The sequence below is a fragment of the Garra rufa genome, chromosome 24 (assembly GCF_049309525.1).
Source record: "Garra rufa chromosome 24, GarRuf1.0, whole genome shotgun sequence".
NCBI lineage: Eukaryota > Metazoa > Chordata > Actinopteri > Cypriniformes > Cyprinidae > Garra > Garra rufa.
This window is the reverse complement of record NC_133384.1, coordinates 39,076,138-39,101,109: the sequence shown is the minus strand read 5'-3', so window position 1 is coordinate 39,101,109 and position 24,972 is coordinate 39,076,138. Positions and strand designations below refer to the sequence as shown.

The window sequence follows — 24,972 nt, the reverse complement described above, 5'->3', positions numbered from 1 at the left end:
AAATTAAAATTAAAAAAATAAATTAAAATAAATGATTAAAAATAAATAATAAATTACTAAATTATGTTTTAGATTTTTTATTATTAAAATAATTTATTTTTTTATTTTTTTATTATTAAGATTATTAAAATAAAATAAAAAATAAATAAAATCAATGACTAAATTATATATATATTTTTTTATTTGTTTAAAAATACATTTTCATATTAGAGTAAAGAAATTAGATTAATAAATAAAATCTTTTTTAATCAATTACTTAATATTTTTTATTTTTCATTTATTTTACAAATCTTTTATTATTATTATTATTATTATTTTGGGTGAGAAATTTTCCTGAATTCCTTATTTATTTATTTTAAAAAATTTGTTTCAGTTTTAATTTTTCTGGATTAAAATCACAAACTCTCACAAATTTTATATAAATGTAAAATTATTAACTTTAAAAAACATATTCATCCAAAATTTGTCACATTTTTTTACCAATTTTAAATTAATTATTATTGATGATGATTATTTAATTTTTTTACACAAACATAGATATAAATTTTTAGATCCATTTGAAATGTGTGTCAGCAATTAGATTATTATAAGATATTATAAGAATTTTTTTAAAATCAGTTTCTAGATTAAAGTATGTTTTCTTCTAATTATTTCTGAAAAAAAAAACTGAAAAATAGCAAAAAATCTATACAATAAACAAAAGTACTTGGTGTTGAAACACTTTTCGATAAAGAATTGCTAGTTAATTTTACAATTAACAAAGAAGCTGATGTAGAATATATCAAAACTTACTTTTTGATTAATAATATGCATTGCTAAGAACTTCATTTGGACAACTTTAAAGGCGAAAAAGATTTCAGATTATGTCCAAATCTTCAATAATGGACCTATATGACTGGTTTTGTGTTCCAGGCTCACAAATAGTATTTTCATGCCAATATACTGCATTTTTGTTTTATTTACAGCTTTTTAGAAATCATTTTTAGAGTGTATAATACATATGGACTTGATCTATAATTGAAGTGCAGTATAAATAAATGATATGTGATGTAAAAGTTGAGGGCCACTCAGAGCGACAGCGGCAGAAAGAGACGATTTGAAGAGAACAGAGCGTGAAAATCAGACGTGGAAAGAGAAGTGGAAAGAAACCCTAGAATATTACATTAGCTCTCAGACCATCATCATACTGTCCTATAAACAACAACATTTACTCAAACTAACTGTGATCAGAGACTCTGGTTTAGTCAGATAATGATGAAGACAACTGTTTCTGACAGATATACAGATATACAGTCTGATATAGACTGAAAAGCAGATGGATTCCTGGAAAACATTCAAAGATTTACAGAAGATTCAGTCAAACTCCTGATTCATCCTGCCATTGATTTAGAATTAGTTCTGTTGTTATTCACATCAAGGATAAGAGCAAACACATGCACACTCTTGTGTTTTCGCTACATAAACCCAATCCAAACAATCCCAATCTGTTGCAAAGCCTTTTCCTCCATCACAGCATTCTGTATTCGTGTTACTGTATGACTGATCGCTCTGTTGTTGATTAAATCAATCCCATTTACGTTGGGTTAATTTCTTGCCCTTTTAACCCGATTAATCCCAATTTTTTCCCGGACATGAAAATATCAAATCATGTGTCATTAGTGACCCTTTGAAATAATCAATAATTATTTTTGGAAGTTTTTTGGGAAAATTGTGTAAATATATTTTAGCCCAGCTATTTTAAACTCTTTAAACACATTCTAGGGTTACTATGATGCATAAAAACCCTTGGAATACTGAGATAAAAGACAAAAAAATATAATCATCAACGTATTTCAAAATTGTTGCTTTATTGTAACATATATCATCAAATAGTTATATTAGTGCTACCAGTGTTGCAACATCAATATTGTAACTGATTTGTAACATCTGAACTTTTGATTTAGTGCAGTATTTTGTCATTGTAACATTTGAGTGCAATTTTCACTAAGAACTGCATTGGATTTATATTGGAAACCTAAGTTCACTGTTATACCGGAAGTGGCACATTTCACAGACAAGAATTGCATTGCTTTGTTTGCATTAAAATTAAAATTTTAAAACTATTTTTTTGTGCTGGATTGATGATTAGAGTTGTCACTGCTTATTTATTTTAATAAATTAAATGTGCTTTTTGATAGTTATTTAATTTAAGCATTAAAACAGAATCCAGAAATGGGTCAGATTTTTTGAATAATCCATATTATTATTTATTAGTTGGTAAAAGAGTGAAATTTCTAAGAATATTTGTTAAAGTCCATTGTTTTGTTTTTTTTGTGATAAATTCAAATTTAGTTTTATTTAATTTGGAAAAAATAAAATAAAATAAAAATTACCAGGGCACTGTTATTGTAGAAATCAATTATCGACCCCTAAAAATGCATTAAAAAATAAATGTTAAAATAAAATTAAATGTTATTTTATTTTATTTTATTTAAAAAATAATAATTAAGGCACTATTATTGTAGAAAATAGACATTGTAATAAATTATATAAATAAATAAATAAATAAATAAATAATTCCCTAAATAAATAAATATTACCCCTAAAAATGCATTAAAAAAATAAAAGTAAAATTAAAAATACATTTTATTTTAATTTTAAAAATGAAAAAAAGTAAAATAAAATAAAATAAAAATTACTATTTGTACAAGTTTCATAATTTTCATAAATTAAATGTGCTTTTTGATAGTTATTATATTTTAACCATTAAAACAGAATCCTGATGTTTTCATAAAAAGAAAACACAGATTTATGTTGATTAATACATTTCAAAATCTGATTATTTAAGTTCAAATAGATGCAAATATTAAAAAATAAACTCTCCATGATTATTTAATGACTGACAAATATGCGTCACATTACATTTATTGGTTGTTAAATCAGTGTTCTTCAAATGCATGTAAACTTTCTATGCAGTTCAAACACATAAATCATAAAACAGAATAAAGTCAGATGAAGTGTTGACTCTGAGCGAGTGTTATGTTATTTGTCATAATTGATTTGTGCAGGTGTCAGATCAGCGCTGTGAGCGACGGCAGACGCGTGTAAATAAGCTCAGCATTTCATTAATCCACTACAAATCAATTCACTCAGTTTCTTCCCACAAGACTTGAGTTTTTAGCTTGAAACGTGATTTCTATGGTAATTGTGTGTCTCTGTCTAATCTCACTGGTCTGTTGAGCAGCCGATGTCATTTCCTCTTCTTTCTGCTGTGTGTCCAAATGAAGGCTGACAAATTCATCTCCTGCACTTCTGACTTCAGCCTCATGTTAAACACAGATCACACAGTCCAAATGACCAAAGCTCAAACTAATTGTTTATTTTTTTTGCGCTGGATTTCAGTCGCTGCAGGTCTTCATGTTTCATATTCATTTTATTTTTATACTTTTGTTTTCGTTTAAATTTTAGTAAAAAAAATTGTGATTTTTTGTTGTGTTTTTTGTCATTTTTATTAGTTAATTAGTTTATTAGTTTTAAAATGTCCGTATAGCTTTTTATTAATGTTTATTTTAGTTTTCGTTATTTTAGTACATCAGATTAAATTAGATGAAAATTTATATTATATTATATTATATTATATTATATTATATTATATTATATTATATTATATTATATTATATTATATTATAGTGTAGTTTAGTATATTATAGTATAGTATATTTCAGTTTTAGTTTAAACTAGATGGAAATTATTAAAATATTGAATATTATATCTATTTTATTACATGTATTGCATTGTATGTATTTAATTATACATATTAAATATATATGAATAAAAAACTAAAATTTAATTTCTGTTACCATTTACTCACCATTAATTTTGTATTTATTAAAAAAAATATTTATTTTAATATTTACAATAATAATAATTATAATAATAATTATTATTTATTTTATTCTTGATGTTTAGACTCGTCACATGTTAGTAATACAGTATTTTGTAATATTTTAGAATTTTATTTTAATTTTATACTTTCTTTTTCATTTTTTAATTTATACTCTTTAATTTCATTTTTATAAAATGTCTGTATAGCTTTTATTAATTTTTTTTTTTTCAGTTTTAGTTTAAACTAGATGGAAATTATTAAAATATTATATCTATTTTATTACATTTATTGCATTGTATGTATTAAATTATACATATTAAATATATATGAAAAAAAAACTAAAATTTAAATTCTGTTATCATTTACTCACCATTAATTTTTGTATTTATTACAAAATATTTAGTTTAATATTTATGACAATAATAATAATAATAATGATTATTATTATTTATTTTTTATTTATAATATATATTCATAATGTTATTAGATTTAATTTATTAATAAATTAAATAAGCATTAATAGTCTTAATATTTATACTCGTCACACTCGTTCTATACTTTATAGTGATTTTGTTGTGCTTTTTGTCATTTCTATTAGTTCTGGGGTTTTTAAAATGTCTGTATCGCTTTTATTAATTTTTATTTCAGTTTTAGTTATTGCAGTACATCGGGTTAAACTGAAATTGAAAATGTGAACGGAAAAAGCCATATTCTTTTCATATTTTATTTTATTTTATTTTATTTTAAATAATTTAATTTAATTTAATTTAATTTATGAATTCTAGACCTAAAGTTAAAATTAAAGTTAGCTTTATTTAATGTTAAACAATATTTAATAACATTTCATATTTGTTTTTCTGGTCAAAGCTGATCTAGCTTATGGTCAAAGCTCAGGGTTGGTGTAATATATTCCAGTTGAGATTTGATTTGACTTATGGTTTCCTATTTAAGATTCATGTTTCAAACCTCAGGGTTTTAGTTTTGAGTTACTAGCCCACATCTTTTGTGATATGATATGATATTAGCATCTGAGGGAGTTCAGGCGGAGTGTTTTGTTTTCTCGTAGCTCAAGGTTGTAAAGCAGTATTATTATCCACAGGACTTTTATTATGTCTCTTCTGATAGTAAGATTTCCCCAGTTTGTCATTTGAGGAGAGCGTTGGTTCCCTGATTTTCAGGCCGTTCCTGCAGTGAATCAAACACGATGAGCGTCTGTTTTCACAGCACATGGACCTGCATATTTGAGCAGCTCTTTATAATTCATGCGGTAAATAGAGTAAACCTGCCTTTTATCCCTGAAGTAGGGCATTTCTCCGGAGTCCTTCCTTCCTCTCCCTGTGGAAAGTGCCAGTGCCTCGGGCAGATTCACGGAGAGAGTAACCGGAATGACGAAAAGCGCAGCGCTTCCCGAATCAACTACTCGTGCTGGAGTGCAATTAAAGTCCTAGAACTGTGCTTCATGTAAAACTTATGAATCCCAAATGAACTGTCAAACTTAACCCCTAAATTACAATTCTGTCATCATTTACTCGTAAATATTAAATCTCATATTATAAATAATAAATAAAAAAAAATGAAGTCTTAATTTACTCACGCTAAATTATATTTATTTTATTACAAAATAAGAAATAATTCTAAATATTATTTTATTTTATAAATATTAAATACAAAAGATAATTATTTACTCACCTTAAGTAAATAGTGTTATTAAATTATACGTATTTTATTACATTTATTACATAGTTAAATTATTAAAATTTATTAAATTATAAATATTAAATAATTATAAATAAAATAAAAAATAAATATATATTATAAATATTATATATAAAAATATATTATTTACTCACCCTGAATAGTGTTGTATTATGTTAAATTGTGTTATATTATATCTATTTTATTACATTTATTGCATTATTTATAAATTCATCCTACATTTTAATAAACAAAATAAATAAATAATAGAATACAATAAACTCCTGTCATTATTTGCTCACCATAATTTTTTTACTATTTATTAAATGTTTTTATTTTAATAATTATAGTACATAATAATAATAATAATAATAATAATAATAATAAATATAATATTATTATTATTATTATTATTATTATTATTATTATTATTATTATTATTATTATTATTATTATAAAATAAAATTCTGGCATCGTTTACTCACCATTACTTTTTTATTATTTATAAAAAAATATTTTAATAATAATATTAATTATTATTATTATTATTATTATTATTATTATTATTATTATTATAAATATTACCATATTTTAAATATTATTTTATTTATTTAATTGATTCATTTATTATTATATATTGAATGAAAAAAAACTAAAATTTAAAATCTGTTATCATTTACTCATTTATCATTATTTTTAAAAAGTATTTGAATTATAATAATAATAATAATAATAATAATAATTAATATTTTTATTATTAATAAAATAAAATGAAATAAAATTCTGGCATCATTTACTTTTTTTATTTATTTATAAAAATATATATTTATTTTAATAATAATTAATTATTATATTTGTAATATTATTTTATTTTATTTATTTTATTGATTCATTTAATTTATTTTATATTATTTATTTTATTTATTATATATTTTTTATTTAATGAAAAAAATTATTTTGATTTTATTTATTATTATTATTTTATTATATTTATAATATTATTATATTTATAATATTATCAAAATTAAATAAGTATAATCATTAATTATTAATCTGTATTACAAATCTGAAATAAATAAAAAAACAATATTAAAATGCTGTTATTTACTAAATAAAGCCTAAATAAATAATATTATATCATATTTAACATGTATAGTGTGCATCATGAGGGCTGTGGTTGTGTCCTGCAGGTGTTGTTCATCTGATCTGATGTGTGTAACTCAATAAGGGCGTTGGTCAGATTGCTGAAGTTCAGACACGGTTGGTTCTGGTCATGTGACACAAGCTGCTGTCCATACAGATCACTGACCAGAGGAATACGGCATTAGTGTTTCATACTCTTACTCTCACACTTGCACAATTGCACTGTGGTACTGACCTCGGATCAGTGCAATAATGATTGTCTCTTTTAGGAGATGACATCATCACGGTCTCACAAACTGAAGCAGGAAGTGAGTGAATGAGGCCGAATCAGGCGGCATTGAACGGATCCGTCCACAATGGGCCGAGCGCGGCTGCGGATGCGCCGTGAGGACGAGAGCGCCATGTTTGGTGCAGAAGTGCACTCTGGGTAGAGTGATTGAGTTTTGATTGTGGGTTTTCAAAAGCTGTCATTATTGCTCCACTTCCAGGCCGTATGAAAGCGCTTTGATAAGGATGAAAGCAGCGCCGTTACCCAGATGGGTTTGTTGATATTGCAGAAATCCGCCGCGCGTTTCGCTGCTTCCCGCCGAGGGGTTTTCACAAACAATAAAGCGGCGCGGACGTGATTCAACCGCTCTCGCGTCTTGGTTTGTGTTCTCTGAAACAGACGCCAAAGATACACCGGGGAACGACACACTCCGAGCTCCACGTGCACATGAAACACTCGCACCGCTGCGTTTGATATTCACTCTTAGATTGACTTTCTTTAGTCCATCATTTTCACTCAAGAGTTTCCTCGCTGGACTCTAACTCCACGCTCGCTCAGGAATCACAGAAACACACGTCAGCAACACATCTGTTACACAAGACGTGAAAAACACTGCAGACGAAAAAATATTTTTCAATCAGAGGAAGCATTATTTTGACCAAACAGACACTAAATTCATTAAAAATTAACTATTATCTAGTTTTCCTCCCAAAATGAACTTTCTGTGTAATTATTTATTTAATTCATTAAATTATTTATTTATTTTTCTTTATATATGTTTTTTAATTTTTTTTTATTCACACCAGTATAAAAATACAGTCATAAACAGCAATATTTTCATACTGATATTGTTTTACTAAAATATTTGAATCAATGAAACCAGCATAATATTAATAATATTGCTAATTTGTCTTTGAGTGATTCATTCAAATGATTCTTTCTAAAAAACTAATTGATTCATGGACAAAACAGTTGACTTTCTTTATGAGTAAATAATTGAATCCTCAATCGATTTGTTGAAAACTTCAATTCATTCAGCAACAAAACGGTTGTTATACTCATTGAATCATTGATTCATTCAAATTATGTCTTTGTTTCAAAGCACTAATTGATTCAAGGACAAAACAGTTGTCTTTGAGTGAATCATTGAATCAATGGATTTGTATTTGAATCATTGAATCAACAATGGATTTGTTGCAAACTTCAATTCATTCAGGAACAAAATGGTTAAATAGTTCATTGTTTAATTGATTCTTCATTCCAAAACACTAATTGATTCATGGACAAAACAGTTGACTGTCTTTATGAGTGAATCATTGAATCAACAATCGATTTGTTGCAAACTTCAATTCATTCAGGAACAAAATGGTTAAATGACTCATTGATTAATTGATTCTTCATTCCAAAACATTAATTGATTCATAAACAAAACAGTGGACTGTCTTTATAATTGAGTCCTTGAATCGTTTATTTAATTGATTTGTTGAAAACTTCAGTTCATTCAGGAACAAAACGGTTGACTGTCTTTAAATAACTCATTGATTAATTGATTCTTCATTCCAAAACACTAATTTATTCAAGGACAAAACAGTTGACCGTCTTTATGTGTGAATAATTGAATCATTTATTCAATCGATTTGTTGAAAACGTCCATTCATTCAGGAACAAAATGGTTAAATGATTCATTGATTCATTGATTCTTCATTCCAAAACACTAATTCATCTATGGACAAAACAGTGGACTGTCTTTATGAGTGAGTCATTGAATCATTTATTCAATCGATTTATTGAAAACTTCAATTCATCTTTAAGTGACTCATTGATTCATTCAGACAATTTGTTTTAAAACACTAATTGATTCAGGGACAAAGCAACTGACTGACTTTATGCGTGAATCATTGATTCTTTAATTCAGAAAAAGAAATTCATTGAATCATTTATTCAACCGATTTGTTCTAAAATACTGATTCATTCAATGTTGCTTTGAAACAAATGATGGTTAATTCTACCTTTACTGTTTTTCTGTTTATTAATTAGCATTAAATTGATTATGTATCATGTCTCTTCTATTTTGTTCAGATTTTTTACCACAAAACCTTGCAGTTGTAGTTAATATTAAATTAGTTTGAACAAAGTTCCAGTCATTCCAGTCAAGCTGCTTTAAATGGCAGCTGAAAATTCACAATTTGATCACTGGAATAAATTACATTTTACTATATATTCACATAGAAAGCATCTTTTTACTTAGTAATAATATTTTACAATTTTTACTGTATTTTTAATCATTAAAATTTAGCCTTGCTGAGCAGAAGAGGCTCTTTTTCCCTTTCGAGCTGTATCGCGTCTATATTTGTCAGGGTTTTTGCTCACAAAGGAGAAACCATATGATTTATTCATTTCAAAGAAGAAACTTCAAGCAAGTGTTGTTGTTGTATCGGGAGCAGATTGACTGCAGCAGGAGCTGATAACATGATGATTTGTGTGTCTCTTGCTCACCTCCAGAAGGAGAAGCGTTTCTCTCCGGCTATGGTCAATTTGTTCCCCTTCATGCAGGACTAATGCTTTTATTCTCTCCTCCATCCGGCTTCCATCATCTCGTCTCTCGGCGCGCTCAGACAGAGAGACCTCAGAGATATGCTGATGGTTATTTAACATATAGTTTACATGCGTGTTTTGGCGAGCGTGTGCAGAATGTAATGACCGGCGGGCTCATCAGAAGGCCGTAATGTGACAATGATAACGCCGGCCGTATTTAAATGTCAAGCCTTCACTGGGCGCAGATAGTTGACATCTAAATGTCAATTAGAATTATTTGAACGCAGGACTCATGGGAATGAAACCAGTGCAGGGAATAGCAATGAAACAAGCACACACACTTCTGAAATGCTATTACTCAGCTGCAGCGATGGGAAAAGCTGCTGAATTGACCACACGCGCTGTGTTTTATTAGGATCCGCTCTCATCTATCTCCAGTTTAACTTTAGAGGCCATTATTTTTTAGCACAGTGTTGGAGTTGGAGATAAAGCGCGCCGCGTTCCTGTCAGCCGTTTCACAGTTTATGGCCGGTATCACTGCAGCAGCTTTACACGCTAATCAAATTCATCCATCCTGCTTGGAGACTCGACCTTGACCCTTTGGATTGGAGGTCTTTGAATGACTCATTGATTCATTGAATCATTCAAATGATTCATTCCAAAACACTTGATTAATGGACAAAACGGTTGACTGTCTTTATAAGTGAATCATTAAATCATTCATTTAATCGATTTGTTGAAATCTTCAATTCATTCAGGAACAAAACAGCTGACTGTCTTTGAGTTACTCATTGAATCATTGATTCATTCAAACGATTTGTTTTAAAACACTAATTGATTCATAGACAAAACAGTTGACTGTCTTTATGAGTGAACCAATAAATAATTTATTCAATCAATTTGTTGAAATCTTCAATTCATTCAGGAACAAAACGGCTGACTGTCTTTGAGTTACTCATTGAATCATTGATTCATTCTAATGATTCGTTCCAAAACACTTGATTAATGGACAAAATTGTTGACTCTCTTTATAAGTGAATCATTAACTCATTTATTCAATCAATTTGTTGAAATCTTCAATTCGTTCAGGAACAAAACGGATGACTGTCTTTGAGTTGCTCATTGAATTATTGATTCATTTAAACGATTTGTTCCAAAACACTAATTGATTAACAGACAAAACAGTTGACTGTCTTTATGAGTGAATCATTAAATCATTTATTCAATCAATTTGTTGAAATATTCAATTCGTTCAGGAACAATGGTTGACTGTCTTTGAGTTACTCATTGATTCATTCAAATGATTTGTTCTAAAACACTAATTTATTCATGGACAAAACAGTTGACTGTCTTTATGAGTGAACCAATAAATAATTTATTCAATCAATTTGTTGAAATCTTCAATTCATTCAGGAACAAAACAGCGGACTGTCTTTGAGTTACTCATTGATTCATTCAAACGATTTGTTTTAAAACACTAATTGATTCATAGACAAAACAGTTGACTGTCTTTATGAGTGAACCAATAAATAATTTATTCAATCAATTTGTTGAAATCTTCAATTCATTCCGGAACAAAACGGCTGACTGTCTTTGAGTTACTCATTGAATCATTGATTCATTCTAATGATTCGTTCCAAAACACTTGATTAATGGACAAAATGGTTGACTCTCTTTATAAGTGAATCATTAACTCATTTATTCAATCAATTTATTGAAATCTTCAATTCGTTCAGGAACAAAACGATTGACTGTCTTTGAGTTACTCATTGATTCAATCAAATGATTTGTTCTAAAACACTAATTGATTCAGGGACAAAACAATTGACTGTCTTTATGAGTGAATCATTGATTCATTAATTCAGATGATTTGATCAGAAACACAAACTGAATCATAAATTGATGAGGAAGTCATTGAATCATTCATTCAACCAATTTCTGCTAAAACACTGGTTCATTCAGTGTTGCTTTGAAACAAACAATGGTTGATTCTATTATTATTATGTGACATGTCTCTTCTGTTTTGTTCAGATTTTTTTTCTAAATATAATATACAAAAAAGTCCAAGTTGTAAATAAATGGTTGGAACAATTCAAGTCATTCCAGTCAAGTTGCATTAAATGGCAGCAGTGTCAGCCTGCTTCTGATTGGACGGCCGGTGATTGGAGGGCTTTCTGCGGTTCTGGTATACTGTATAGGTGTTTGACCTGAGCCATTGAGCAGGAGGTCAGAGGTCAGAAGGGTCACGGAGAGAAAGACACTTTTCTATAGTTCAGGTCAGTAGTGTTTAAATACCGTACAAGGACATCCCAAAGTGGCTTTACGTAGTTACCGGCTTAAACTGAGAGAGAATGGAGAGTCAGGAAGACTGACCTCAGTGACAGGAAGCACATGATTCAGTGCTGTGTGTCATTGAGAAAGTGCTGAAACTCCACAAAATAAATTAAATCACAGAAAATCACAGCAGCTCATATATGAGAATGAATGGAAATCTTAGCCACATCACTCCTGATTTTAGGAATATACTATACTGTATATACACTGCCGCTCAAAAGTTTGGAATCAGTAAGATTTTTTTTGAAGGAGACTTCTGCTCATCAAGGTTGTTTATCTGATTAAAAATACGGAAAAAAAACTGTTACTTTTAATATACTAAATATAATTTATTTCTGTAATGCAAAGCTGAATTTTCAGCATCATTACTACAATATTCATCATCAAATGCTCCTTCAGAAATCATTTTAATATGCTGATTTATAATCAGTGCTGGAGACAGTTGTGCTTCTTAATATACACTACGATTTTTTTTATTGTTTTTCTTTTTTAGTCAAATATAAATTATTTAAAATAAAACAATACATTTATTTTATTTTATTTTATTTTATTAAAAAAAATGTTTTTCTTGAAAACAAACTGAGAATCATTTCTTGGCACAATTTGTACTTAAAACTAAAATAAACTAAAATAAAATTAAATTAAATATAAAATAAAAATATTGTATTGTTTTTAAAAAAAATTAATATTTGACTAAAAAATTTTAAAAGTGTATATTAAGTCAAGTGTGTTCAAACTTGCAACCTGAGATAACTTTTTTCTAGGATTCTTTGAAAAATTAAACGTTAAAAATAACAGCATTTATTAAATATAGAAATTTTTTTAACAAATAAACACCTCGTTCAAAGTTTGGGATCAGTATTTTTTTTCTTTTTCTTTCTTTCTTTCTTTGAAAGAAATTAATACTTTTATTCAACAAGGATGTGTAAAATTGATAAAGTGATAGTAAAGACTTAGAATTGTTAGAAAATATTTCTATTTTGAATAAATGCTGAACTTTTTAACCTTTTATTCATCAAAGAATCCTGAAAAAAAAAATATTAAACAGGATATTTAATAAATAATATCCTATAATAATAGGATATTAATAATAATAAAACAGGATATTAGAATGATTTCTAAAGGATCATGTGACGCTGAAGACTGGAGTAATGACGCAGAAATAAATAATATTTTAAAGTATATTAAAATAAAAAACTGTTATTTTGAATTGCAATAATATTTCAAAATATTACTTTCTGCATTTTGGATCAAATAAATGGACCTTTGATGACCATAAGAGACTTTTTTTTTTTTTTTAATCTTACTGATTCCAAACTTTTGAGCAGCAGTGTGTGTATATAACATGTAACAATGTTATTGTTTATTATGCATTGATGTATCTTTAATGTTAAATATAATTTAACATCTCCATATAAATATAAAAATTGAGTAGTAAACTGTATGCTATTGTGAGCATGACCTCTGAGTGTATTAAAAGAGTGCAGATGGCTTACTTCAGTGTGTGTGTGTGTGTGTGTGTGTGTGTGTGTGTGTGTGTTTCTTATCTCTCTGGCTGCAGTTTGCTCGGGGTTATTTTGTTTATAGTGGCGAGTGAAACACAAGAACTCTCGGCTGGTGTCGCTTTATCAGCACCTAAACACACACACACACACACACACACACACACACACACACACACACACACACACACACACACACACACACACACACACACACACACAGCAGATAGTGTGTGTAAATAAGAGTGATTTGTCTGCTGGAGTTTTTCCTCTCTGCTCGGGTTAATCAATAGACTGTTAATAGTATTTTCAGTGACTGTCGGCAGGTAATCAATGAGTTAAAACAGAGGAAGAGGAGTTTGAAGGGCAGAGAGAGTCGCCGGCTAGAAACAAACACATTCTTACAGTGAAATGACTTCATCTGTGAAGAAGCGTATAATGCAATAATGCATGATTGTGAACATAGTTGTGGCTGAAGTATATGATAATACACAACTTTGTGATTCGTCGTCCTTCCGCTGGCAGATTCGGTGGAGATGCAGGAGAGTAAAGTGTGATGAAGTGTATGTAAAACAGGCTTTTGTTGTGCCGCAGGTTTACGGAGGCGTTTGAGACTCTGTTTGTATGGAAATGCCGCTTTACTCCTAACGGCAAGGTTGAGCTGCTGGTTCGGGCAGGATTAGACCGTTATTTATATCCAGCTTTAACTCACGCATGTGATTAGAAACTTTTAATCGCAGGATTTTTCCCAAACGCCCCAGAGAAACAGTTTGTTTAGAATTTTTAAAGCTGTTAAGATTAATTTATTAGTGCAGTTGGCTTAGTCAGTCATCAGTACTTGTAGAGTTTTTTTTAGTGCTTTTTAGTCTCTTCTGCTTACCGATGCTGTGTTTATTCAATTACAAATACAGTAAAAATGTGAAATATTTTTACAATAAAAAAGGTGTTTTCTGTGTGAGTATCTGTTAAACTGTAATTTATTTCTGTGATCAAAGCTGAATTTCCAGCATCTTCCAGTTATGTCACATGATCCTTCAAAAATCATTCTAATATACACAGTTACATATTAGTAATTAATGATTAGATTACTTTTTTAAGTAATCTCGAAATTACAAGTATGTGTGTGTGTATATATATATATATATGTGTGTGACCCTGGACCACAAAACCAGTCATAAGGTTAAATTTCACAAAACTGAGATTTATACATCATATGAAAGCTCAATAAATAAGCTTTCTATTGATGTATGGTTTGTTAGGATCGGACAATATTTGGCCGAGATACATCTATTTGAAAATCTGGAATCTGAGGGTGCAAAAAATCAAAATACTGAGAAAATCACCTTTAAAGTTGTCCAAATTAGGTTCTTAACAATGCATATTACTAATCAAAAATTACATTTTGATATATTTACAGTAGGAATTTTACAAAAAATCTTCATGGAACATGATCTTTACTTAATTTTCTAATGATTTTTGGCATAAAAAAAAATCAAAAATTTTTACCCATGCAGTGTATTTTTGGCTATTGTCACAAATATACCCCAGCGACTTAAGACTGGATTTGTGGTCCAGGGTCACATATATCTTGTAATTTCAAGATTAAAGTCGAAATTACAAGTCTAAAGTAAAAATACTTTGAGAATAAAGTTGAAATATTTTAAGAATAAAGTCAAAATATTATGAGAATAAAGTTGAAATATTTTAAGAATAAAGTCAAAATATTTTTTAGAAGAAAGTCGAAATATTTTGAGAAGAAAGTCGAAATATTTTGGAATGAAGTCTAAATATTTTTAGAATAAAGTCAAATTAATTTGAGAATAAAGTTAAAAATATTTTGAGAATAAAGTTGAAATATTTTTAGAATAAAGTCGAAATATTTTGAGAATAAAGTCGAAATATTTTGAGAATAAAGTTGCAATATTTTGAGAATAAAGTCGAAATATCTTGAGAATTAAGTCTAAATATTTTTAGAATAAAGTCAAATTAATTTGAGAATAAAGTTGAAATATTTTGAGAATAAAGTCGAAATATTTTGAGAATAAAGTCAAATTAATTTGAGAATAAAGTTGAAATATTTTGAGAATAAAGTAAAAATATTTTAGAATAAAGTCAAATTAATTTGAGAATAAAGTTAAAAATATTTTTAGAATAAAGTCAAATTAATTTGAGAATAAAGTTAAAAATATTTTGAGAATAAAGTTGAAATATTTTTAGAATAAAGTCGAAATATTTTGAGAATAAAGTTGAAATATTTTAAGAATAAAGTCAAAATATTTTTTAGAAGAAAGTCGAAATATCTTGAGAATTAAGTCTAAATATTTTTAGAATAAAGTCAAATTAATTTGAGAATAAAGTTGAAATATTTTGAGAATAAAGTCGAAATATTTTGAGAATAAAGTCAAATTAATTTGAGAATAAAGTTGAAATATTTTGAGAATAAAGTAAAAATATTTTAGAATAAAGTCAAATTAATTTGAGAATAAAGTTAAAAATATTTTGAGAATAAAGTCGAAATATTTTGAGAATAAAGTCGAAATATTTTGAGAATAAAGTCGAAATATTTTGAGAATAAAGTCAAATTAATTTGAGAATAAAGTCAAAATATTTTGAGAATAAAGTCGAAATATTTTGAGAATAAAGTCAAATTAATTTGAGAATAAAGTGAAATATTTTGAGAATAAAGTAAAAATATTTTAGAATAAAGTCAAATTAATTTGAGAATAAAGTTAAATTATTATGAGTATAAAGTCGAATTATTTTGAGAATAAAGTCGAAATATTTTGAGAATAAAGTCAAATTAATTTGAGAATAAAGTCAAATATTTTGAGAATAAAGTAAAAATATTTTAGAATAAAGTCAAATTAATTTGAGAATAAAGTTAAATTATTATGAGTATAAAGTCTAATTATTTAGAGAATAAAGTCGAAATATTTGACTTTATAGTTGAAAGAATAAAGTCAAAATACTACAGCTTTTAAAGTCAAAATATTTGTAATATAATATTCTCATAATTTCAACTTTATTCTTAAATATTACGACTTTATTTTCGTAGTATTTAGACTTTATTCTCATAATATTTCAACGTTATTCTATTATATGAAATATTACAGCTTTAATATCATAATCGTATTATTTGCACAGTCATAGAAAACAGCTCTAAATATTTCACGTTTTTCGGTATTTGTGATCAAATAAATGCAGCCTTGGTGAGCAGAAGAGAAAAGATTTCAAAAATGGATCTCCAAATTTTAATTGTAAAACTCCTCAGACTTTCTCAATGCCGTCGTGTCTGGGTCAGTCTAAAGTCCTCTGTTAAATGCATCGGTCAGCTGTGCAGTACTGTGAGTCTCCTCAGCGGTTTCTCTCTCCGCAGTGATTCTGTTATTGCTGTTCTCTGTGAGAAGCTCGGAATCTCATTATTCCCTTTCAGGATCAGCAGGGTTTCGCTCCTCCGCCGTTAAAGCAGCACTTCCCTCTCTGTGAGCGTCTGCTCAATCACAGACCGCTGTCTTCCTTCCGGCCGCTTCACAATTCCCCGTCTCTCACAGCCGCGCTCAGGCGCTTTTAGCTCAACCTGAAAGGAAAAATCACCGGGTTTCCTTTTTTGCAGAATATCAAGCTCTCATTTAAAAAGTTTGACATTCTTTGTGGCGGATACATATTTCTCAAAAGCACAGTGCCCGAATGCTCGGATTGTTCTGGCGAATGCTTTCGTCCATAATCACACTCCAAAGGAAAACAGGCCGCTCGCCACAGGAAACGCTTTTATTGTGTGTTGAAATTAAAAGCGTTTGACTGTCAGAACAGGAACTGCTGAAGAACACGATGGAGACGCGGCTTTGATGCTAAAGTTTTACCAAACAATGATTTTATTCGGTGTGTGGCTTTTTTTTATTGTTGTTCAGAAGGACAGATAAAGAATGATGAGTGTAATATGTTTATGTAATATTTTTTTATTATTTTTGTGTTACATTTATTTAACAATTTATTTATTTATTAATTTTATCACAAAATTTAATCATACTTTAGTGCCTTTTGTAAATAAGAAAAATATATTATATGAGGAAATATATAACAGTTTTCACTGGTAAAAATAAATATTATATATTTATAATATTTATTTTAAAATATTATATATTCATTAAACACACACATGCATATATATATATATATATATATATATAATGTGTTTACATTATTTTGTATATTATATTATTTCAACGAATTAACTTGTCAATACAAATCTTTTTTTTCAGATTTATTTTATTAATAATTTTTATTAATTTGTATTTAAATGTTTTCTGTTTTCATTTTAATTTTAGTTCATTTTTTGTGTTTTTGTAATTTTTATTGTTTTAAATTTTATTTTATTAATGTCTACATAGTTTTGATAGTTTATTTCAGTTTTAGTTTTTTTTATAATGCATCATGTCAAACTACATAAAAATAAGAAATGTGTGTTTTTAATATTATATTATTTTATATTAATAAATTAAATAGCATACTAGTGGATAAAAATCATATTAATTGTGGAATCTTAATTTTTATTAATATATTTTATAAATAGTTTTATAAATAGTTAATTTTAGTTACATTTTTTGTATTTTTATGTTTGTTATTTTTATTGTTTTTATTTATTTATTTTCTTAAATGTCTACATAGTTTTTATACATCAAGTTAAACAAAATTAAAACAAACTAAATTAGAATTTTTTGGGGTTTTAATATTATATTATATTATATTATATTATATTATTGTATATATTTTATTATTTCAATAAATTAAATAACATACTAATGTATACAAATCTTATTTTTGTGTAATATTAATAATTTAAATAATTTGTACTTTAATGTTTTGTTTTCATTTTAGTTTTAGTTAAAGTTTTAGTCATTTTTGTGTGTTTTTGTCATTTGTATATTTTTAAATATGTCTACACAGTTTTTATTTATTTATTTTATTTATTTATTGTTTTAATTTGTAAAAAAAAATTATACACATTAAATTATAAAATATACTAGTGGATAGAAATCTTATTTTTGTATGATGTTACTTTTTGTTTTATTTATTCATTTGTTTTTAATGTTGTCTGTTTTCAATTTAGTTTTAGGTAAAGTTTTAGTAAATTTTTTGGTGTGTTTTTGTTGTTGTCTTTACTCATTTTTATTTAAGTTTTAGTTATTTTTACTGCAAGTTAATCTAATTGAAAATAAGAAATGTTTTTATATTATATTATATTATATTATATTATACTAAAAAGATTTTGATTTTAAATTTAAAAAATCCTTGTTTTAGTTTTAGATAACCATTTTAACCTTGGGTTCGTATGTTTTTTTTTTTTAAAGAAAATAATACAGACAATTACTCTCTACTCTCTTAATTCATACTCAAATAAATATTTGATATCATGTTGAATGTTGGATATGGCGCACTTGTTCATCTTCAGTCCGTCAATGACAAAAACGAGCGTCCGTGAACCCAAGGATGATTCACTTCACCTCCATTATCTGAATGAATCCGCTCAAAAATGGAGAGATTCATTTGATTGATTCGATTACCACAAGTGTTTTGTCATCGCTACAGAGATTCAAGCTGCTTTAATGGAATCCGTCATTTAATGCTTTGTGGGAAACCGCTCTGATATGTCACTGTAGAATGCCCATTATCTCAGGCTTGTAAAAGATGAACCACAATCTGTTTCCTTCAGAAAAATGGACGGCGGTTCATCTTTAACGAGCCGTTTTTACAGGATCTGCTGAATACTGTAGGAGCGTCTCATTAGCGCGGAAACGTTTAACACGCCGTCTTTGTCTTGTTAAGCGCGTGTTTGAGTGAGAAGTAATTGAGAGGCTCCACAAAGAGCTTGATTTGAGTCGAGCGGCCCGTTTGAATGATTAATGCGTCCCGTCTCCAGTCTGTTCAACTCTCACCTCCAGTGTTTCTTACAAGACGCTGATTAAAAGGTGTTTCCAGAGCCGTGTTTTAATCTGCAGCCACACACAAGCGCCGAATAAAGATCAGCCTTCGCTTCAGGTCTCTCTCACAGACTCCGCTGTGCTCTGCTGTGCTTTGTGGCCTCAGAAAACAGAAAACGCACGGATGATCCTGCGTTTAGTGTCCTGAGCCTCAGTGTGATGGGCTTTCTGAAGGTTTTAGAAAGTCTTAATTCACCCTTGCATAATTTAAAGTCTTAGAAAAGTCTTAAATGCATAAAGTCGTGGGATTAAACGTTGCATGCATTGGAAAAATTAATATCTTTTTTAGTATTTTTGTCTTGTTTTATTATTGCAAATATCTAAGCATTCTTAAATCAACATACATTTGTTGGAGATGCAAAATGGAGATATGAAGTCTTGTTTTCTGAGAAATTGAACAAAGTCAGTGTGGTATAAAAACTTGTTTTTCCTTTAAATTAATTTATATTTACTTTTTTGTCTAATTTAATTTTGCTTCTCAAATACATTATCTTTATTTGCTTTTCTGTCGTTTTTGACCAAAAGATTTTACATTTGTTTTTTATTTATTTATTTTACTTTTTTAGAATGTTATGAATTTTGGTAAAATAAAATATATATATATTTTTTAATTTAATTTAATTTAATTTAATTTAATTTAATTTAATTTAATTTAATTTAATTTAATTTAATTTAATTTAATTTAAAAAAATGACCGCATTGGAAACAAATTGAAAACGATTTTCACACAATATGTTCAGATTTATAACTTTGATTTTCTCAAAGTTTTAAAATACAGTATGTTTTGGAAAATACGTGTTTCATGTAAAATTTGAAAATAGTATTTTTGTGCATTTTGTTTAAATAATAAACATAAATCTGTCTAATTTTTAAAATTAAATTTTTTTTTTTTTTTTTTTTTACTTTTTCAGAAATTAAAAACTAATTCACACAAAAAAAATGAAATATAATTATAATTACAATTTAAATAAATAAATACCAAATGAAAAAAAAAAAAGTAAAAAAAATCATGGACAAAATGGTAAATTGGTCCTGAAAAAAATTGTCACATTTGTTCTCCTTGTGGTCAAAACTCACCGCATTGGAAACAAATTTCACACAATTTGTTTAGATTTATAACTTTAATTTTCTTTGATTTAAAAAAAAAAACACACTTGAAAATAATATAATAATAATAATAAACTTTAAACTACTTTTAAATTAATTATTATTATTTATTTATTTATTTCACTTTATCGGAATGGTATGAAACTTGGTAACTGTTTTGGCACTTGTTATGTGAATAATAAAATAAAATAAATTTTTTTTTTCATATTCTAGTGTTTAAAACTAAAAATGAATTTATTTTTTTATTTTTTTAAATATTTTTAATGAATTAAATTAATTTAATTTGTATGATTATTTTATTAACAAATTAAAAAGTAGAGACCATAATGTGTTCCCTTTAATTTATTTTTTTGTTAAAAAGTCTTACGTTCAGCTTAACTCTACAAAAACCCTTGTATGATAGTTCTGTGTGCCATCGGTCCGTCTCAGTTGCTCAGGTCTCTGTAAAACAATTCTGTAGTGGGAACGGAGCAGGTTAAGCTTCCCGGTTCCTCATCAGGAGCGTCAGATTGCCTGTCCTGGGCTCGGGATCGCGGCTGAATTGCACTGAAATGCTGCTCAGATTGAACCCAGAATGGAAATTGATCGTGTTTCGGAGCCAGAGCTCCTGAGGGAGTCGAGGAGCAGAGCTTTCATTAGAGATGAAGCCGGTCTGGAGAAACTTCACGACTCCACAAAGAACACAAGAAAACAGATGTCATTTAGAATCCTGTTAGACTTAAAATACAATTGATAAAACAATGTTTTTCTTGCGTTTGAGGCGTCTTCTGCTTTTATTAACCACAGTGCATGTTGTTCTGTGTTTCAGATCCCATGCACGGGCCTCGCCGGCTGCAGGTGGTGGACATCAAATCCAAGCAGTTCACGGTGCGCTGGGAGCCGTTCGGATACAACGTGACGCGCTGCTACAGCTACAATCTGACGCTGCAGTACCGCTACACCGCCAACGCCAAAGAGGACACGCGCGAGGAGACCTGCTACGACATCCTGAGCGCCTCGCCGCAGCACACCATACGCAACCTGCCGCCGTACACCAACGTCAGCATCAAACTGCTGCTGCGCAACCGAGAGGGAGTCAAAGAGAGCGAAGAGCTGGACGTGCTCACCGACGAGGACGGTCAGTCATGCACTTATGTCCTAATGCTATATTCAGTCAGTTTGGCAGATTTTTATTTATTTATTTTTTAAATATTGGCTGCAATGTCAGACATAACAAAAAATGACCCCTAAAAACAAAAACATTTATTTTTATGTTATATATATATATGTTTATTATTATATATTATTCAAACATGATTCATAAAACATTTTATACAAATATAATAATAATAATAATAATAATAATAATAATAATTATAACATCATAATAATAAATAATAATAATAATTTTATAATAATATAATATTATTATTATTATATTATTATATAATAATATAATAATAATTATAAAATTTACTTAATATATTAAATATATTATTCAAACATGATTCACAAAATATTTTATTAATAAAATATTATTATTGGTATTATTGGTATTTTTATGATTTGACTGCAGTTTCAGACATAATTCAATTATATATATATATATATATATATATATATATATATATATATATATATATATATATATATATATATACACACACACACACACACACACACACACACACACACACACACACACACATATATATATGTATATATATTTTTTTTTTTATGTGAATGTTTTTCATATAGACTCTTAATAACATTTAAAAAAAATGTTTTTGTTTTATAAAAAGTTTTCTTTAAAGAATGCAGTGTTTTTATATGAACTGTTTATTATACAGTGTTTATTTTGCATTAAGTTAAATGTTTTTGTTGATCAGATGAATTTTTTCAAGGCAAGACAATGTATAATTTAAACTTAAATTGTGTCTGAGGGTGCAGTCAAATCATAAATACTAATAATAATATAATGATGATAATAAGAATATATATATGCATGATTCACAAAACATTAAAAAAAAAACTATTATTATTATTATTATTTTTATTATTATCATTATATTATTAGTAGTATTTTTTATGATTTCACTGCAGCCTCAGACATAATTTAAGTTTAATTTATACATTGTCTTGTATAAATTAAATTAAATTAAAAAAATGTATTGGTATAATACATATACATATATATATATATATATATATATATATATATATTATAAAATATATATTTACTTTGGTATTTTTAATATTTGCTGTAGCTTCTGACAAGATTCTCAAAACTTTTATTTAAAAAAATGTATTAGTTGTTGTAGTAGTAAAAACTAAAAATTAATCTTAACAACAAAAAATTGACATTAATGTTATATTAAGAGTCTGTTTAATAAACATGGACTTTTTTACTTTTATAGGGAAAAAAAAACATTTTATGTAAAAAATTATTATTATTAATATTATTATTATTATATTATTGGTATTTTTTATGATTTGGCTGCAGACAAATTTTAAGTTGAATGTGTACATTCATACATATTTCAGATATATTTCATTTATACATATTGCAAAAAAAAAGGAAACAAAACATAATCATCTCAATGTCATATTTAAGAGTCTGTATGATAAACATTGACATTATAATAAAACGTTGTATGATTCAGCTGCAGCCTCAGACCTAATCTATTACATGTTCTTGGTCTTTCAAATTAGTTTATAATAAAACCACGTGAACACACCGTTTCCATCAGGAATGAGGTCATCTGTGTTGAACTTAATTCCATTTGCATTCAGCAACAGCTTCAGTTCCTGTTCGTGTCAAGTTTCGCTGTTAAGTGTGTGTTATTTTTCCCTGACAATAGCGTCCATTTAAAGCGCATGCTTCACGAGGAATGTTTCAAAACACAACAAGCCTGCTGTCAAGGCTGAAGGAGGAACCTCTGGAGATGTTCAGAGGTCAAGGAACAGCAAGCGGGCCTCGGGTCGCTTCCATATTCCTTCTGTCTGAATAGATGAATAATGCTCCTCATGCTTTGAGGCCGTTTATTGTAGCATTACATATTAAATACAAGAGAATATTGATATAAAACACATCAGTGCCTCTTTAGATCGATATGGGTTTGATCAGCAGACTCTGATCAGTTAGTCTTTTGTTCAATTCTTGCGTTTTCTGCTGTTTTTCCAGTTCCCGGCGCCGTCCCGCAGGAGTCCATCCAAGGAAGTACGTACGAGGAGAAGATCGCCCTCAGATGGAGAGAACCGCTCCACACTTACGGCATAATCAAGCAGTATGAAGTGAGTCCTGATTCTGTCAACCTTCAGCATTCATCTTCGCCTCGCAGCCATATTTCATTCACTACACACTCCTAATTGACTAATAAATCTAAACTAATAACCTTTAGATCTGTAGGAACGAGCATGTTAACACAATCTGTTAGCAGCCAGCGCTTTACGACGGAGTTAAACGCCGTTCAGGTCAGCCGCGCCGAGAGATTCTATTAGCAAAGAGCCACTGCAACAATTCTACAAGACTCCTAGTAGAAAGAAATGAGCCGTTACAAATGTTACAATTTCTCGAGAGAAACCGCTGAGCATCTGATTTCAGTTTAAGCTCATTACATTATGGAATGTTGCTTTTGAATGTTCTCTGAACATTCCGAAACAAATAGCAACGTTTAAAAAAAAAAAAAGTTACATGAATGAAGTAACATTTACTTAATGGGGTCAAAATGTTAATTGACCAAAATAAGAGGGATTTCATCGTATCATTTTGCATTGTAACAAGTATACAATGAAAACCCTCTTATTTTGGTCAATTAATTAACATTTTACAGATTTTGACACCATTAAGTAAATGTTACTTTCATGTAACATTTTTTTTTTAAATGTTGCTATTTGTTTCAGAATGTTCAGAGAACATTCAAAAGTAACATTCCATAATGTTACATATGTTACAATGCAAATTAATACAATGAAATCCTCCTTGGAAATGTAAAATGTTAATTGATTGACCAAAATAGGAGGGATTTCATTGTATCATTTTGCATTGTAACATTATAGAATGTTGTGTTTTAATGGTCTCTGAACGTTCTGAAACAACTAGCAACATTTAAAAAAAAAGTGAAAAGTAAAAGTAGCATTTACTTAATGAGGTCAAAAGTTTACACCCCGCTTTGAGAATCTGCTAAATGTTAATTAATTGACCAAAATAAGAGGGATTTTATTGTATTTTTTTGCATTGTACTGTATCAATATGGAATGTTACATTCTGAGTGTTCTCTGAAGGTTCTGAAAAAAGTAGCAACAGTTATTTTTTTTAAATGAATAAACATTTAAAGTAACATTTACTTAATAGGGTCAAAAGTTTACACCCCACTTTCAGAATCTGTAAAATGTCAATTAATTTACTAAAATAAGAGGGATTTCATTGTATCCTTTTGCATTGTAACATTTGTAACATTATGGATTGTTTTTTTTTTTTTTGATGTTCTCTGAACGTTCTGAAACAAGTAGCAACATTTAAAAAATGTTATATAAATGAACATTTAAAAGTAGCATTTACTTAAT

At 28.1% G+C, this 24,972-nt stretch overlaps 1 protein-coding gene across 1 annotated transcript in view; it reads left to right on the top strand.

Moving 5' to 3' along the window:
* The window catches only part of ptprma (protein tyrosine phosphatase receptor type Ma), a 154,477-nt gene that overhangs the window by 121,888 nt on the left and 7,617 nt on the right, over window positions 1-24,972 (top strand). The window contains exons 8-9 of the mRNA XM_073830665.1: window positions 21,236-21,544; window positions 23,591-23,700. Coding sequence (XP_073686766.1) covers window positions 21,236-21,544; window positions 23,591-23,700 — 419 coding nt within the window. The remainder of the gene's footprint in view (window positions 1-21,235; window positions 21,545-23,590; window positions 23,701-24,972) is intronic.